The 16,741-nt window shown below is 36.8% G+C and overlaps 1 protein-coding gene across 13 annotated transcripts in view; it reads left to right on the forward strand.

The window, feature by feature from the left end:
• PPM1B (protein phosphatase, Mg2+/Mn2+ dependent 1B) overlaps positions 1-16,741 on the forward strand; it is a 63,087-nt gene that overhangs the window by 40,348 nt on the left and 5,998 nt on the right. For 11 of the 13 annotated variants that reach the window (XM_075042837.1, XM_075042824.1, XM_075042832.1 and 8 more), the window contains 3 exons: positions 94-211; positions 8,970-9,081; positions 13,120-13,177. In XM_075042837.1, coding sequence (XP_074898938.1) covers positions 109-211; positions 8,970-9,081; positions 13,120-13,177 — 273 coding nt within the window. In that variant the 5' untranslated portion in view covers positions 94-108. The remainder of the gene's footprint in view (positions 1-93; positions 212-8,969; positions 9,082-13,119; positions 13,178-16,741) is intronic. The other 2 variants (XM_075042835.1, XM_075042836.1) reach the window with 1 other exon arrangement.

Below are 16,741 nucleotides of genomic sequence, written 5' to 3' on the forward strand. Positions count from 1 at the left end.
TGCTGTATCTGGAACAAGTAAAAGTGCGACTCGAATAGAAAAGTTAAAAATAAGACTCAAGATCCTAACTCTTCTTTTTTCTTTGTCATATAGGGGAGTCGTGATAACATGAGTATCGTACTTGTTTGTTTTTCAAATGCTCCTAAGGTCTCAGATGAGGCAGTGAAAAAAGATGCCGAGTTGGATAAGTACTTGGAATCACGAGTTGAAGGTAAGAAATCTATTTTGTTCACTAGAAATGACGTCATAGCCTTTTTGAGCATGAAAACAAAACCCCTGAAAGCCATCATGCCACTATATGTTGGGTCAAATTCAGGTGTGGTTGTAAGTCTGAACTTTTGTGTGTCAGGAAAAAATGTTTTTAAGCCACGTGGTTATTTTATCCTGGTATTCCACAAGCATTTTCTTAATGTGAGCTTTAGATTTGTACTTTATCTTTACAGGTCAAAATGCAACCTTGCGAAGTGTTATATCAGCTAAGTAAATTGTGATGTTGCTAATGTCTTGCTTATAAAATATTAAAAGGGATACTTGTGGTACTTGTTCCCTTTTTTGTGAGAGTTTTTGACAAAGAAAAAGCTGTACCGGGTTTTCATGAAGGAACAACTTAATCATCTAATAATCCGAGCTTTTTTAACTGATTCTACTTAACACAGCTGTGACTTTTCACACCGAGAAGTTTTTTAAATGTACTTCGGTGAAAACAGATTATAAATGTTCAAAATACCTATGAATGCAAGAGCCTTAAATCATCCCTTTGGATTCTGAATGCTTACCAAGTATGTGTGTATGTGTGAATAAAAACCATATAATCATCTAGAACTTTCATGGAGGACTAAACTTGACTCCTAACCAGTTTCTTTTAGTCACTGATTTTATAACTCTTCACTTATCTAAAAGGTTGAATGCAACTTCTTCCCTTAAGGAGAAACAGCTAAAGGGAAGTTAGCTCGACTAAGAATGAAAGGCTTGCCCTTGTACATTTATTGCTTTACTGCAGTGTTCCTAATGTCAGAAAAACTGACATTTGAAACAGGCTTTCAAATTGTTGCTTCTAATTTAAAATATTTTATCACTGGTTAAGGCTGTTCCAAGGTCTGAAAACAGCTGTATGTAGTGGCCTCTTGGTCTCTTCAATCTTCTCAATTATTCTACTGATCCAGGTATAGCTCAGTTTTGGTAGTTCAGGGTTGATATTGAAAGTTTGCCTCTTTTGTAATACTGTTCTTATGTTGGCACAGGTTTCTGCAGCAGCATCCCAGGCATGAAAATAACTGAGTTCTTCTAACAGTTTGTCTTGCTGTTACAAATGTTGCTAGGATAGTACTGTGAAGTAGCATCATTGGAGGGAAGCAGTCATCAGAGGTTTTGAAAGCCTTGTTAGGATTCTTTAAACTTCTGTAATCTCATCAGAAGAGTACTGAAGCACTGTCACCTACTTATGGTGATGCAGCTTATGAACCCATGTGTTGGAGCTCTAAGTTATAGCAACAGCATTCAAGGAAGGAAAGGGTTTACTGAAGGGAAAGCTGGCTGGCCTAACTTGTATCTTTTCTTGACTTGTTTTAGGCCTGGCCTAGAATATTCTGATCACTAGATACAAGTTTAACTGTGCTTGATGAAGAGGTGGTCCCTTTGTAGATGGATAATGAGCCCATGTATCCTTCTTAAATGTTTTGTTCCAGGTGCTGAGACCAGTGGTTTAGCTTTCTACTGTAGTATTGCTGTCCTGATGGTACTTTTCTGTGTTTATATTGAAAAATGTGATATTGTCAGTCTACGGGACTGTTCAGCAGAGTTCCATGAAAGTAATTTTAAATTTGGGTGCCAAGGTGTTTGGGACTTTGCAGGTCAGAACCAGCATGAAGCCATCATCTTGAGACTGTAACAAGGTCTCAGTGACATGCAGCCAGTGGCCAGCGCTGTGGTTTCTGAGCTTGAGCATTTTTTTATGAAAGAAGATGTGACTGACCAAACTTTCTCAACATGGATCTGGAAACTTTACAGGCACCCAAGCATGGTGTGTGTAATCTGTATAGGTGAAATACTTGATATCCTTTCTTATGAATATTTGATAAGAATTATTAATACAGGACTCCAGCACTACCACACAGGAGATAGATGCCACTTCTGTTTCTTGTTGGCTTTGGTTTATTTGAATATCTGACACACCCACTGGCTTTGTAACATGTTGTAATAGATACTGAAAGGACGTGCTTTCTAGTAAAAGTAGTTCATATCCAAGTAAGTAGCATTAGGTATAAATGAGACGTAATCCTGCGCTGTAGGTCCGAGGAAATCGGGAATCTTCTCAGACTGTGCAACAGCAAAAATCCCACAGCTAACCGTTCATAATTTTTCTTAACACTAGTTCAGTGTAAAATGCAAGAGTGACATAGAAATGTAGATGCTGCCAGTGTAACATAGTTGCTGTGGACAACTGTTAGTTTTGCCACTTTAGTATCAAAAATTCTCAAACATATGTTAACGCTACAGATGACACTAATGGTAGATACTTTATTTAATTTTTCATTTGTGTGAAACAGCTGTGAAAATCACTCATGTTCTTTGACTAGATAGCTTTTTTTTTATTGCACTCTTAGCCAAATGAGGTAAACTCAGAAAATTTTTTTGTATTTTTCAATGTCCCAGTAATCTAGATAATTGATGTAACAAACCTTAATTTTTAAATACATATAAGAAGACCTTCAGGCCATGATACAAGTTATGTCTGAATGCACTACTGTTGTGTCTCTCCCTTTTGTTTAAATGGGGATCTAAATTGGAATAGCTTGCATACTTGTAGTTTCTGTTGAGAATAGAGAGAGCTAATGGTCACTTCAAATGCTAACTCTAGGCATGTTTCTCAGAACTTGGCTTGCATCCTAGGCTTCCTAGATGACACTAGTTAAGATAAAGTACAAGAGCTGTTAATAGGTGCTGGGAGAGAGCCAGGAGCACTTACCTTCACTGACAGCAGCCAGGTGTGCACACAGTGGTTTACTGGTTAGTATTCCCAGCTTCTTGGTGGCTTCTCTCTCTGTTACCAAACAGGTGAAAAATGTATGGAACTGCAGTGTATTTTATTGCTTTAATAAGTGAATGTTAAGAAGATTAATAGAAAAGGTGAGAAAACTTCTGATCAGAGTGACTGGATTAACTGCGTACGATGTGGGAGGCACTATTTGCTAGTAACAATGCAGTGTTGTAGCATGATTGAGTTACTACTTTAACCTATCAAAATAACTTCTTAGCAGAAATTTATTTTAGCTATGTTGTCATATTTAACAAATACTACACACAGAGAAGTGGAGAGTTTGTAGTCTGAACTGATGCAGAGCCATTCTGAATGTAACTCAAAATGGTTGTTAAGTGCTCCAGAGAAATGGATTGCTTCAAAGCTTGGACTTCTGTTGCTTCAGCTCTCCTTGATTGCTGCCCACCCGCCCTCCCTCCCCCCAGCCCGAGTTCCCTGTGTCATTCTGTGTTCTGCTAACTGGACAGAGTGCAAGGCCTTTAAATGCCAAGTATTTAGCAAGGAATGAGAATCAGCATATTTGAGGAAATTCTGTCAAGAAGTGGAGAAAATAAAGGAAACAGACTTCAGAAATACTGAAATATTTACCTGTTTTCTAACATTTTTGCAGTCATAATAAATTCTATGATATTGTCATTCTGACACAGTCTCCTTAATTTAAAAAAAGTAGGACTGCTATTTTTACCTTACATTTGTGCCTTGAGTATTAATTCAGAAATGATACAGGGAAGCTTTAACAAAATGCTTCAAACCATTAAGCAGCATGGGGAGAATTGTATGGAAAGATGTTGGATTCCTTTAAAAAAAGTAGTCAGACTTGAAGGTTTCAGTAGTGAGCAGAAATACTTTTAACTTAAAAAAAAAAAAAAAAAGGGAGGCAGGGAGAATATATCAAGTGTTGGAGTCGTAAGGAAAACTTTTGGAAGGTGGGAATGTCTTTTTTGATCAGGAAAGGACAACTGCCATAGTCAGTTTTGCGTTTGCCTTTAGACTAAGCGTAGTCTGGAAAACAGTGCATAAGAGAGCTGTGCCTGAAAGGTTTAAGCTGCCTTTAATTCTAAAACCTTAAAGCCTGGTAGATAAGTTGTGAGGTTGATAATATGGATTTGTTCATCTTTTCTAGTTATTTTCAAAAGACAGAAGTTGTATTTCTTTAGATGTATTCTAAATGTAGTATACATCTTAGGATGGTCGTCTTCAGGGAAGTATATTCAATATAATTTATTTGTCGTTTTGATGTGTTTTGAAGCTCTGAATGTGGTAAGCTAAGCAGCTCAGTCCAAGAATCTATGTTCAGTTACAGCAAGTGACTGTATATAGTGAGAATCTGTAGTAGGTTTACTAATGTTTAAAATACCAGACTAGATTATGACTGTTCCTTTCAAAAGGCAAATAATGGATTTTGCACACAATAATTTAACATGAACAACGTTTCTTTAAGTGTTAAAGAATTGACAGCTCACAAGTTATGTGCAGTTGGTTGAGAGCCAATAACAATTTTATTTATACCTGTAGTAAAAACATTCTGAAAAAAATCAGCTTGCTTTAGAACTACTAAGCTGCAAAGATAGAGATGTCAAACATACAAGCTATGAGCTTTCTTAGATACTCTCATCTTTCAGTAAGTGACTAATTTAAATCAGGGCAACATTGGCACTTAGTATAAAATCCTTTGGGACTTCCTGAAGCAATTCTAGTTTGATCAGTGGTATTTGTTCTTAATGAATATACACTGTTCAACATGGAATATTTTTTCTGTTCTCTTGTGGACCTTGAATTTCACCTGACTGGACTAACCCATCAAACTTTTTAGACAATAGGGTTTTTTCACTGCTACACTTGGGCATTTTAAGCTCTGGCTTGGAGAGAGAGGCATTGTTTGAGGCATGCTTTTGTTGGTTTAAAAAAAAAAATCTGTATTCAAAAGCAGTTTAATACTTACACATATAATATTTATAGTCTGTCTTTCTACATTCCTAAGTAGAATGCTGAGATACAGTGTATTTGTACAGTGAGTTGAGCTAGTAGTTCCATAAGATCTTTCCAGAGTTATTAAAAGAGAATTATTGTTTCCATACCAAAACAGAGTTTTTGTTTTAACAGAGTTATTAAAAAAACAAACTCAGCAAGTGGCAGTTTACTAGTGGAAGAACTGTATACCAAAGCTCTTTTTCTAGTTTTGGTCTTGAGATTGACAGAATGTGTATAACTGCACTCCAAAGCTGCCAATTCAAGAGTATTCTGAAATACTTATGAGGTTGTACTAAGTAGCTTGTGATTGAGTCATGATGGTGAGCACAGCTGTGATTCTGTTTTGAGTCACTTAATTGGTCAATTTCCAAAGTGATGCAGGTGTGTTGGACAGTAGTTAAGTTATGCTAGTAAAGTCTTTTCTTACTGCCACTTTCAAATGCTACTTTCTGTTTTGTTCTCTGTTGTGGTTTAACCCAGCAGGCAGCTGAACACCACGCAGCCCTTTGCTCACTCCCCCCTCAGAGGGATGGGGGAGAGAATCAGAAAAAAGGTAAAACTCGTGGGGTGAGATAAGAACAGTTTAATAGAACAGAAAAGGAAGGGACAATAATAATAGTATAATATACAAAACAAGTGATGCATGATGCAGTTGCTCACCACCTGCTGACTGATGCCCAGTCAGTTCCTGAGCAGTGGGCTGCCACCTCCCAGCCAACTCCCCCCCCCAGTTTTATTGTTTAGCATCATGTCATGTGGTATGGAATATCCCTTTGGCCAGTTTGAGTCAGTTGTCCTGGCTGTGTCCCCTCCCAACTTCTTGTGCCCCTCCAGCCTCCTTGCTGGTAGGGCAGTATGAAAAGATGAAAAGTCTTTGACTTAGTCAAAGTCAGTGGTTAGTGTAAGCACTTCTCAGCAACAACTAAAACATCAGTGTTATCAACATTATTCTCATCCTAAATCCAAAACACAGCACTGTACCAGCTACTAGGAAGAAAATTAACTCTATCCCAGCTGAAACCAGGACGTATGTTTTTTAGAGCTCTGAAGTTTGGTCACAGAAAGAAAATACTAGGCACAGAAGTTAGTTCAAGTCTCTGCTATGTTTCAGTTTATTTGAAAGGGTGTATCAGACATGCAATTAAAACCCAAAACCAAACCAACAAAAAAACAACCAACCAGAAAAAAAAACCCGAAACACACTAACCCCCCAAATCGTAAATAGGGGCACATGTTCTATGTAGTCTTAAACAGTATTAATAGTAGATGAATACTCAGTTACTACAGTGAGTTGGATGGTGCATTTTACATATGTGGAATATATACTGTATATAAAACTGATTTGTCATAATCTTATAGCTGGAAATCAAAGGAGATGCTGGAACACAGAAAACTTGTAATGCTGTCTGGTTGGGCACTTGCATTATATAAAATAGAAGTAAAATTTTGTCTGGATTTTCAAAATGCTTATGTCCAAGTTAAGTGTTAGGCTTTTAGAGAAGATTGTTGTAGGAGTAAAGTAGTAGACTCTGTAGTGGACTTTCATGGATTTGCATATATGATATCAGGAAATGATTCATTAAGTGTTTGAATTACATTAGCAACGCAGGTATAAAATTTTCTGTGATCGTGTTTTGCATGTTCAGAGAAAAAATTAATTGTAGGGTTATTCTTAACATTGTAGAGATGAAGGTGAAAACCTTGTAAATGTCTATAAATCTGTTTCTGAAAGCATTTGATTTTTTTTCTCTAGTGGCCTTTGTCAAACAGATCCACAGTGTGTCTGCTAATTGATGTGTAACGAAAAAAGGTCATGCTTGGTCGTTTGCTTTATTCTAGGATTTTCTATTAGGAAGCTTTTTTCTTTTTTAAGAGGGGACATGTTCTGGGTGAAATTATTCACCCTAATATCAGGACAAGGGAAAGGACATGGCCAATTCCACCAGAATTCCTGATTTGGCACCTTCTAGAAGTGGAGTGAAGGTGCTCATGGTTCAGTTTAGCACTCCCTGAGAAGTGGTTATACAGTATGAAGTAAAAGGTGTCAGTACCAAGAAATATAGAGCAATCCTTAGTTTTGATTGCTTTAATTCCCTTTTAAGAAGATACAAAAATGTTATGCTTGCATTAATATTTAGTAATTGCTTACTTCTGTAGCCTTTCTTCTTACTAATTCTTGCTATTTGTCTACTTTCTGTATGTACAGAACCAGCTGTGCTCTTGATATAAAAAGCAGTATATGCATAAGACACATTTCCTGTTAGATGTGACTCAGCAAAATTGTATTATAGTGGTACAATCTACTTCTAACTAGGTAGAACTGCACAAAAGGATGCATTGTATAAGAGAACTTGTGGCTGATTTATGTGAATGTGTATGGAAGAAGTGATCAAAATCCTAAGATTCAAGCATACATACTCAGTTGTCATTTCCTTTGCTAGCCATGATTCATTCTTAATGGATGGCTGTATGATAATATTACGTAAAGTTTCATGGAAGAATGTTTATTTGCTTCTAGTAGTAGTATACCTAGTTCATTCATTGCAGAGATTGTATGGTGCTGACTTAAAATTGGGGCTTAGAAGCATAGTGCCCTATTTGTTACAGGGTAGTAAAACTATTCTAAAAGTAGAATTGCTTTTGGAGGGCTTTCCTACAGATCTTCATGATACAGAGTAAGCAAGTACCTTGCAAGCACTGTGGTTTTTAATAGTCCTGAGAGAAGCCTGCATATCACTTGCTTTCTAGATAGGTGATAGACATCGAGAGAGGTTTAAATACCTGGAAACATGGGATGTGGTATTTAAAGTAGGTAGATGATGTGCTTTAGTAGTAACTTCAGAAACTCAAATTGTAGCTGCCTCTGGCTTTAGTTGCAGGGTCCAAATCATGCATCCAGAATATAATCAATTGATCATAAGAAATTTAAGTGATTTGTTTATCTTTGGATAGTAGCCAAGATACAGACTGACTGAAGACTTTTTTTAGGATGGTATTTGAGAGGATTCATTCTTAATTCTTTTGTTCTGTGGCTCAAAGAAAGATTAATTTTTTTATCTAGAACAATGTCTACAGGAATGGCACTCCATTTCTTAATTTAGTTGATTTTCAGAAAAAAAATTTGTTCTTAAAAATACATCACACACAACTATGATTTGTAGGTGACTTAGTGAAGCTTTTTCTGCCATGGTAGTAGTTGAATGACTAGAGGATGATTACTGGAAGCTGGTAGTGTTATGCCTATGTGAATGTATATGCAACTATGACACAGTCGCCTTACAGCAGCTTTGATGAACAAGAACATGCGAAGATTTACTTCAGTTTAGGCAGTTATTTTCCAAGGCAGAAGAACTTACTACCACTGGACTTGTGTGTTAATTCTGCTTTGAAAATGGAATACCATATTATTAATCATTTGTCGTCAGTTCTTATTCTGCTTTGGCCACTTGAGCAATAATGGACTATTTTATACATGCCTCTTTATTGCGTGATGGTCTTAGTGTTTATGCACTGGAGATTCAGGCCTTTTAGAACACAAGGTGTTACTCACGATGAAGTATGACTGAATATCTGGGAAGTGTTGGCTTTATGGCATGTAACTTCTGAGTATGTGTTGCAATGGAATGGGAGGGTAACTGAAACAGGCTCCTAGCTGTCGTCTTTTTGAAAGAGAGCAGGCTGCTGTCTCCAGGATATTTCATCCAGTTCACAGTCTGCTTCTGAGTTTCTCTGAGAGGGAATGGCTAGAAGTATACTGGAAAGGCAGGCTATGGATTTGAATAGCTCTCCTCCACCATGCAAAGACTGTTTACCTAAAATGTAAAGAATGTTTTCCTGTCTACATGTAACTTTTTCATAATGTCTTTGTTAAAAAGAGATAGTATCTTGTATTTTAGTGTCTTAAGGAATAATGGGTGGTATTAATTCAGTAATCTAAGGACTTCTTCTGTTTTTAAATTAGAAATTATGGAAAAATCGGGTGAAGAAGGAATGCCTGATCTTGCTCATGTTATTCGTATTTTAACTGCGGAGAATATCCCTAATTTACCACCAGGAGGTGGTTTAGCTGGCAAGTGAGTACAGTACTGGAATTTCTTGAACTGTTTCGTTCACTGAAACAAATACTTTTATTTAAATTTTTTAAAGTTTTCTTATTGTAATAGCTATACTCAAATTAAAGAAAAAAGTTGGTTTTTTATATTTTAAGCTAGTTTACCTTTTGGGCTACATAAACATTTGTCATTGTTCCCATTCCAGAATGGTAAGAGGAGGCAGATTGATCATATTCTGGTATATAACATACTAGTTTAGTATTTCCATATGGCCATTTTAAAAAATAAAAAATTCTTGGCTTTTTACTGCTTTACACTTGTTAAGAACTATCAATAATGTAACCGGAATATTGAAATACCAGCTCAATTTTGCTGATATCATGTTCCCTCCACCACCTAGTGTCCATTATAAGTTTGGGTCAGTGCTCGTTTTCTCAGCAAACATTCTCATAAGGAATTTGTTGTTCTTTAGTCTTAAACTGAATGTTAGAGAAGCAAGAATATTGAACCAGGATATGCATTTTACAACTTAATCGAAATAAACATTCAGAAATGACCATGGGGTTCTGGGGAGGCTAATGATGATGTTCTAACAACCTATAATTTAAGGATTTTAATGAACAGAATTTAGGATTGCATAAACAATTGTTAATCGAGAATTCCCCAAACAGTAGGACCCATTATTGCTCCCTGGCATAGGTCATGTTGTTCCTGGAATCTTTGGGTTTTTTCCAAATATGAAGTACTGTCCTCTGAGCATTTGTGTATAGATCAATTTTCATTGCATGTACTTAGTAATAAGCACTGTTTGACATGATTATTTTTTTCTGGCCTTGAAAGTACCTGTACCTTCTGGGCCTTTTTCTCCACTTGTGTGTATTTCAGGCATTCAGAGAAGTGGCGTTGTGCCTATTCTTCTTAGTGCCTCCCAACTGCGGAATGACTTGGTGTGTTTTGGTTTTTTGCTCATTAACAACCGCACCATGTACTGCTTCATTGTTCTGGAACCTCTGCATGTAAATTCTATTTTAAATTGTTGTGACCCATGTTATGCTTTTGATGGGCTTAGATTCAGAATTAGCCTTTTGATGCCTTTCTCTCCATTTTGACTTTTAAAGTCCCGCCTCACAGAAAACTGACTTCAGGAGGTGTGCCTGCAGCTTTTTTTAAGAGAATATCATACAGTATTAAGTTACTTTTTTCTTGGCCTTCAAACGTAAGACAAAGACAGGCAATGATGTATTTAGTTAACTTTACTTGCAGGATTGAGCTCCTGAATGGAGTTTTTGAAACAGTACGACTACACAACCCAAAACCTACCATGTAACTTAAAACTTCTGTCCGAACAAGAGACTATTCTTTGTCTTGATCTCCTGTGATGTTACCAGGACATGAAGAATTCACACTTTGTCCTTCTGTTTGAACTCCAAGACCTGGCTCAAACGGGTTGCAGAAAGAGCTTGTGTGTGGCTGACACCCCTGTGTTTAGCACCAGTTATAGTTGCTCCTGGTTTTCAATATGTCTGAGCTTGAGAAACTTAATGCGATGTTACCTTCACTAGAGTATGTTTGCAAACCTTAGGAACCTCTGAAGTAGCTCCACTTCTACTGGCATTGTATACTTCCCTTCAAGCATCTCACTTGTATAGAAGCCCCTACTGGCTCATTCTTTGAGACAGGAGATTTAAAGGTGTCAACTCTGCTGTGGTCACTTGATGGTTGTGTTTTATCCTTTAAAATCGTATTCTTCAAAGACTCGCTTCTGGCTTGACTCGGATCCCCCTGTAACTTCAAATGCTGCCAAAAGAATATTCATTTGTTGCTGAAGAAAACAGACCTGAGACACCCTGACACTTGAACGTTAGTAATTCCACTCAACATCTTGCTCATGAGTTTCCACATGAAAGGAAATTACGGATAAATACACTGTTCAAAGAAAGAAAAGTAAATTGAAAAGATAGAACTCCCAAGGGCCTGAGTTTTAAGTCTGATTTAAACTGTCCGCAGTGGCTATCGGCTGCTTCTGTGGCAGCCTTGCTTGGACTGTCTAGGTGTTTTCTGTTACGTTGGTGTGAGGTGCCATTGCTCTCTGTAGTACAGGTATTTGGTCAGAATTCTGCCATTCCACCATCACTAAATGTGGAACTAAATGGTGAGAACCCTTTCTTGCATCATCTGCAAAAAGATTTGGTTTCTTTTCTCTAAGAAAATTTTCCATTAATGCTGATGGATCCCATACTAGCTCAGCCATGCCACCCTTCTAGATTTCTTTTTAAAGCATTCACTTTAACTGGTGTGCCCTTGGAGAAGTTGTTCTTTAGTGGACTTTTCATATTGGACATAATTCTTGGAAGTGTCACTGTCAATTAAATTCTGAACTTCTTTCCTGAAGCTCATTCAGACAGCCCAAAACCTTTGCGTGTGAACAAGCATAAATTGTGTATACCAGTGTCTTAAGGCTTCAAGTTGTCAGGTGTATCTGTTGTGCCTGCCTTCTGCTTGTCTTGGTGTGGTATGTCTAGATAAATGTTGATTTCATCATCGACATATATTGCCTCTGAACACATGATAGCGTGATGTCTTTTCAGTGTTGTAGGTTAGCGGTCATCCTGAGATTTGATGCATTGTCCCTCGCATTCACTGGTCCACAAACCATTTCCCAGAGTTCTGAGTATTTTTAGTAAGTAATGTTTTAAATGCTGGATCATGACTGGAAAAATATATTTTGCTGGACACTAGATACTGAAATTACCTGATTTATTGCTTTGAGAAGTGGACACACTTGCAACATTCCATTCAAAAACCAATCTCTTCTATTTTGAATGTGCTTTTGCTTGCATGGTGCGAACATTAGAACCTAGTCATACTAGATCAGACGAAGGATTATTCTAGCTCTGTGTCCTGTCCACAGGATAGCTGAAAGTAGATGCCTGGGGAAGAATATAAAACCAGGAAAATAAGTAAAATACTTATCCTATCATCATTATTTTGGTTTTCAGCTTCTTACAGCTGAGGTGCTTCCTGATCTTGAGGTAGTTTATGTACTCAGTGACTTAGAATTTCTCTTCTATGAAGTTAAATGTGGTCAGAAGGAGCCTCACCAAACTTCTAGCATCCTCGGTATTCTGGGACAGAAGGTTCTGTTGTATCAAGAGCCATCACTGTCTATTTTTGAGACATTTGCTGCTGTCTTCATCTGATGCCCTTGTGCTCTTTGTTTGGAAGAATCAACAGTCAGTGCTTATCTGCGTTCTGTAAGACATCTTTTTTATAGATGTTGGCCACTTCCAGACTTGAGGGTTTTAGTTCATGTAGTGTTTTTTGTTGTTGTTGAAGCTGTCAGTAACTTTGATCATATTTATTATAGTTGTCTGAATGTTTCCCCGTTCTTACTATGATTTGAAGATGTAGAGACATAACCTTTTTCCTCTCAGAAGTCTGTTTATACTTCAGGGTTTATTTTTTGAGAAGCTTTTTGTCTGCCTGTGAAGGTGTGGCACTGCCAGAAAAGAGTCTAGCTGATCATATTTTGGTTTTAGTGTTGTCTAGTGTCTGTTCACACCATAGAAACATCTCAGAGGTGGTATACTCTGGGCACCACACTTCAAAAGTTCATAGGCAAGTAGTAACCTGTGTATATGTAATAAAAATGGGGAAAAACCCAACTGTCTTCAAGTTCCATATCCAGAAATAAGGCAAGAAAACCAGAAAACTTGAAGAATTTTGTTACAATAAGCAAAATACAGATTTAGATGTTACTCTTGGCAAAATCTGACTATGCAGCTGGAACTTCTAAAGATGTAAAGAGGCAGACCATGAGGCATGTAAGGTAAGAAAATGTTTTGCCTTGCTTAGTCTTTACAAATATTGACTTACTGCTAAATCTCCAAACATATTGGAAGTGAGTAAAGACACTGAGACTGGGCTTCATCTTTTTAAGAGGCAGGTTAAAGGCAAAACATCAAACACTTAGAAATTATCACTGTGCTCAAACTTTAAGTTCTCAACATTTTGAAATAATTTTTTGTGTTTAATTTTTTTAAAAATTCTCTTTTTTAGGCGTAATATTATTGAAGCTGTGTATAGTAGGCTGAATCCACACAGAGAGAATGAGGGGGTAAGTTCCCATTTTGGTTGCTAAACCTCATTGTTAATGAGAACATCAAAGTAGTGTCGAACATAAAGCAAAAGTGTACATCACTGCCAATAAAGTATTATAAACACAAAATATATATTGTAGCATACAGTTCATTTTGACCTTGTTTTGGATGGATCTGATACAGAACTTTATCCTCAAAGACAGCAAACTGATACCCAATTCTGAAAGACTTTTAAAACATCTCACTGGCTACTGCTTTTTCAAACCTGTGAGGCAACAATGCAGGGGGTTTCTAAATTATAGTTTATTATTGTAAAAAATTATGATCGGCATATTCTTTACTTAACTAGCCCTTCTGTCCAGAAATAGAGGGGGCAAATACACTTCCTATTGTCTTCTGTAAGTGAGGAAGACCTTGTTACCTTTTATATTCAGTGTACCAAGACTAATATTGACTACTTTTTTAGAGTTTACACTATCCTTAAATATCCCATGTGCAGTGGTCTAACGAAAGTGTAAAGTGATTTTTTTACTTCAGTTCTGATTTCTAAAATGGCTTACATTCTTCTGCCCAGTTCCTAGTAAGTTGAATTTTAAATAGTATGTTGAAATATGGTTTATTGTAACTTTAAACCTGATTATTAGGTGGTTGTTAATATTAGTATAAAGAGTAATAACTGGTGTTCGTATCAGTTGTGGTTAAGTTGTGTTTTTTTTAAATATTTTTGGAAAACTGAAGAACTGATTAAAAACATCATTGCTTGTACACATGTTGTCATTTCCTGTACAGTTTATGTGACCTAATCTGTGAAGGTACCATTCATACTCTAATAAATCCTTTGTCATATTTTTCTCTTCTGAGATGGCTACAAGGTACTCAGGTAGTCATTACAATGAATGGTTTTGGTGAGATGTCAACTTTTATTTTAAATACTTTGAAATGATCAATTGTGTGCCTTGAGATTGCGAATATGCAGTCTCACCACAATAATAATTGTGTTTTTCCCACTGTCATCTTCTCTTGCCTACCTATATTTGTTTCATTTTTTTAAGTTAGAAAGCTTATGTAGGTGGAAGGGGCCTCTATTCTGTTAAGAGTATAGATAGAGAAGACATCTCTAACTTTTTTATTTTTTAGTATTTGTTCGTTTTTTTAGTTTGAAAATGATACAGTATACACTTTTCGCTTAACTTTCAACAAATTGTGCAACAGTACCCCAAAACCAGCTAGGCAAAATTTTGCTCTTTTCAGCTTCTTTAGTCCTTCAGGAAACTCTGCACCTCTACCAGCCTGCTATTACTTTTTTTTAGTTAGCCATAATTTTGTTCCTGCTTTTGATGTGAAGTTATTGGTGAAAGTGATTTATTTGAAGATTACATCTTAGTTTTTTTAAGTTGGTTGCTTTTTTTTTAAGAAAAAAAGGTTGTCTAATATTCTAGAAATATCATATGCCATAGTTGCATTTATGATGCATCTTTTCTAAGTCCAAATTTACTTTTCAGTAGCCATGCAAGCTTGCTGGAAGTCCTGACATATAGTACAGCATCCTTTTGTGTATTGGCTACTTCCAGGAAATTTTTGTACATCATCCATTATAAAATGAGGTAACTGAACTAGATATGCAAGTTAATTATAAAAGAATATAGCTTTAACCCTTATTACCATTAATAGCTTTGACATTTATTGCCATTAGAATCACTGGATAGTTGTTTTGAGTCCTCTTAATTTGGCTTTTCCAGTAAGAAATGTGAGCAGTACCCTCCCATCTACCTTGTAAACTTGGCCTTCTGTTGGTATTCAGTGCAAATCTCGATAATGATTTGGATGATGTGTTTTAAATACACTGGATTAAATTTTAGTTTGATCTTGTGGCAAGATGTCATTTGCAGTCAGTACCTTTTCTTCTTTCCATCCTAAGTGATTCTGACCCAGAGCAGTTTGAGAGGAGAATGCACCACTGGGTGAAGGATGCAATTGCACTTTACCAGCATGTAGGAGTTGTTATCTTACTGTCTTTTGAGGTGGATGAATTTAGTGGGCCTCATATCTGAGGTGATGAAAACATGACTTCCTTGCTAGTCTTACTTAGTTCCAGGTATATATGTGGTGATCTCTCAGTCTTTTGAACTGAATACTCTACTGCACAGGGTAGGTAAAAGGGAAGGAAGCTGTTCAGTTACTCAACATCAGACTCCCCACAATGTCTATGCACTGTGATAATGTTGCTGCACACCTCACGTTTAAACAGGAAGCAAAGGTAGGAAGGAAACATACAGTACATCCCAGTGATGACATTTCCAAGTGAGACCAAAATCTAATAATGCCCCTCTTTAAACTAGTTTGAAGCAAGAGCGGATCTTCATATGGAAAATTATGAGCTGCAGACACCTATGCTGAGTCTGCAGAGTACGAAGGTACACTGACTTGCACTTGGGAATCTTTCTCCAGGTGTAGTTAACAGTGTACATCTGTCTGTTAGAGTGTGGGTATAATGCAGAATACTGCTGTTGCTAGCTGGAAAGTCTGCCTGGGGCAGTCGTCTTCATCTGATGATTTTACATAAGGCTAGAACAATTTTTTTTACCTTGACAAAATAATAGTGTAATTAATTGCTAAAATATTAATGCACATGAGTAAAAATTTTGAAAGATGCCAAACCTCACAAAAACAACCCAAACCAACCAGATTAACTTCTGCAATTGAGAATGAGGATGTCTTCCTTCTAAACAGTCTATGTTTTAGCATTGAACAATTTAAACTAGTTACCCTGAGTTACTGTGAACTGCATCCTAATAGCTTGGCAAATAAGTTCTTAGAAAGTATATAAATTAAAACCAGGGCAGTAGCTTAGAATTTTTTTTTGTCATCCAAGCTAGTGATTGTAGAGTAACTTCTCCCAATTCTTCACATGTGCATTTTCTGAGAATCCTTAGCATATAGCCTAAATAAGGAGATGTTGTGTAGAGTGAGAGACTGAGGAGTGAAAGAGTCCTTACTACAGCAGTATTCAGAGATCACTAGTGTGGCTTCAGGTTATAGGAGTCATAAGTTTGTTTGTTTGTTTTTTCTTTTAGGGCGTCTCAGCAGAGTACAGGTATTTTGTAAATCCAGGGCTGGAGAGAGCCCTGCATTGGGCTCACAAGGAGCAACTTTGCCAGTGTTTGAGCAGAGGGGCTTCTGCTTTAAATGTTGTGCTTTATAAGTGTGAGTGAAGTAATGGAAATCTGTTACGTATGGGGGCTTGGTGCTTTCAGAAGTTTAAAGGGAATTTAAAAGAACTTCTTCATAGCTAAATAGTTGTTACCGCTATAATGGTAAAATACCACCAAGTTGTTCTAGTTAACATGTTAAAGTATTACTCTTTCTCTAATGGCTCAACTTCTTTGACCCTTTTTTTTATGTGTATTCCGAAGACTAGGAGGCTACTATCCAATTAGGCTACTTGGGTGTATATGTATCCATAAACACAAGGAACAATGTTGAAATTACAGTGTGTTAATAGTTTCAGTGGCAGTTTTTAAAGCTATGTTTGAAACCAATCATGTGCCTCTCTTGCTTTTACTAATACTATACTGTAGCAC

This window comes from Buteo buteo, chromosome 12, assembly GCF_964188355.1.
Source record: "Buteo buteo chromosome 12, bButBut1.hap1.1, whole genome shotgun sequence".
Classification (NCBI taxonomy): Eukaryota; Metazoa; Chordata; class Aves; order Accipitriformes; family Accipitridae; genus Buteo; species Buteo buteo.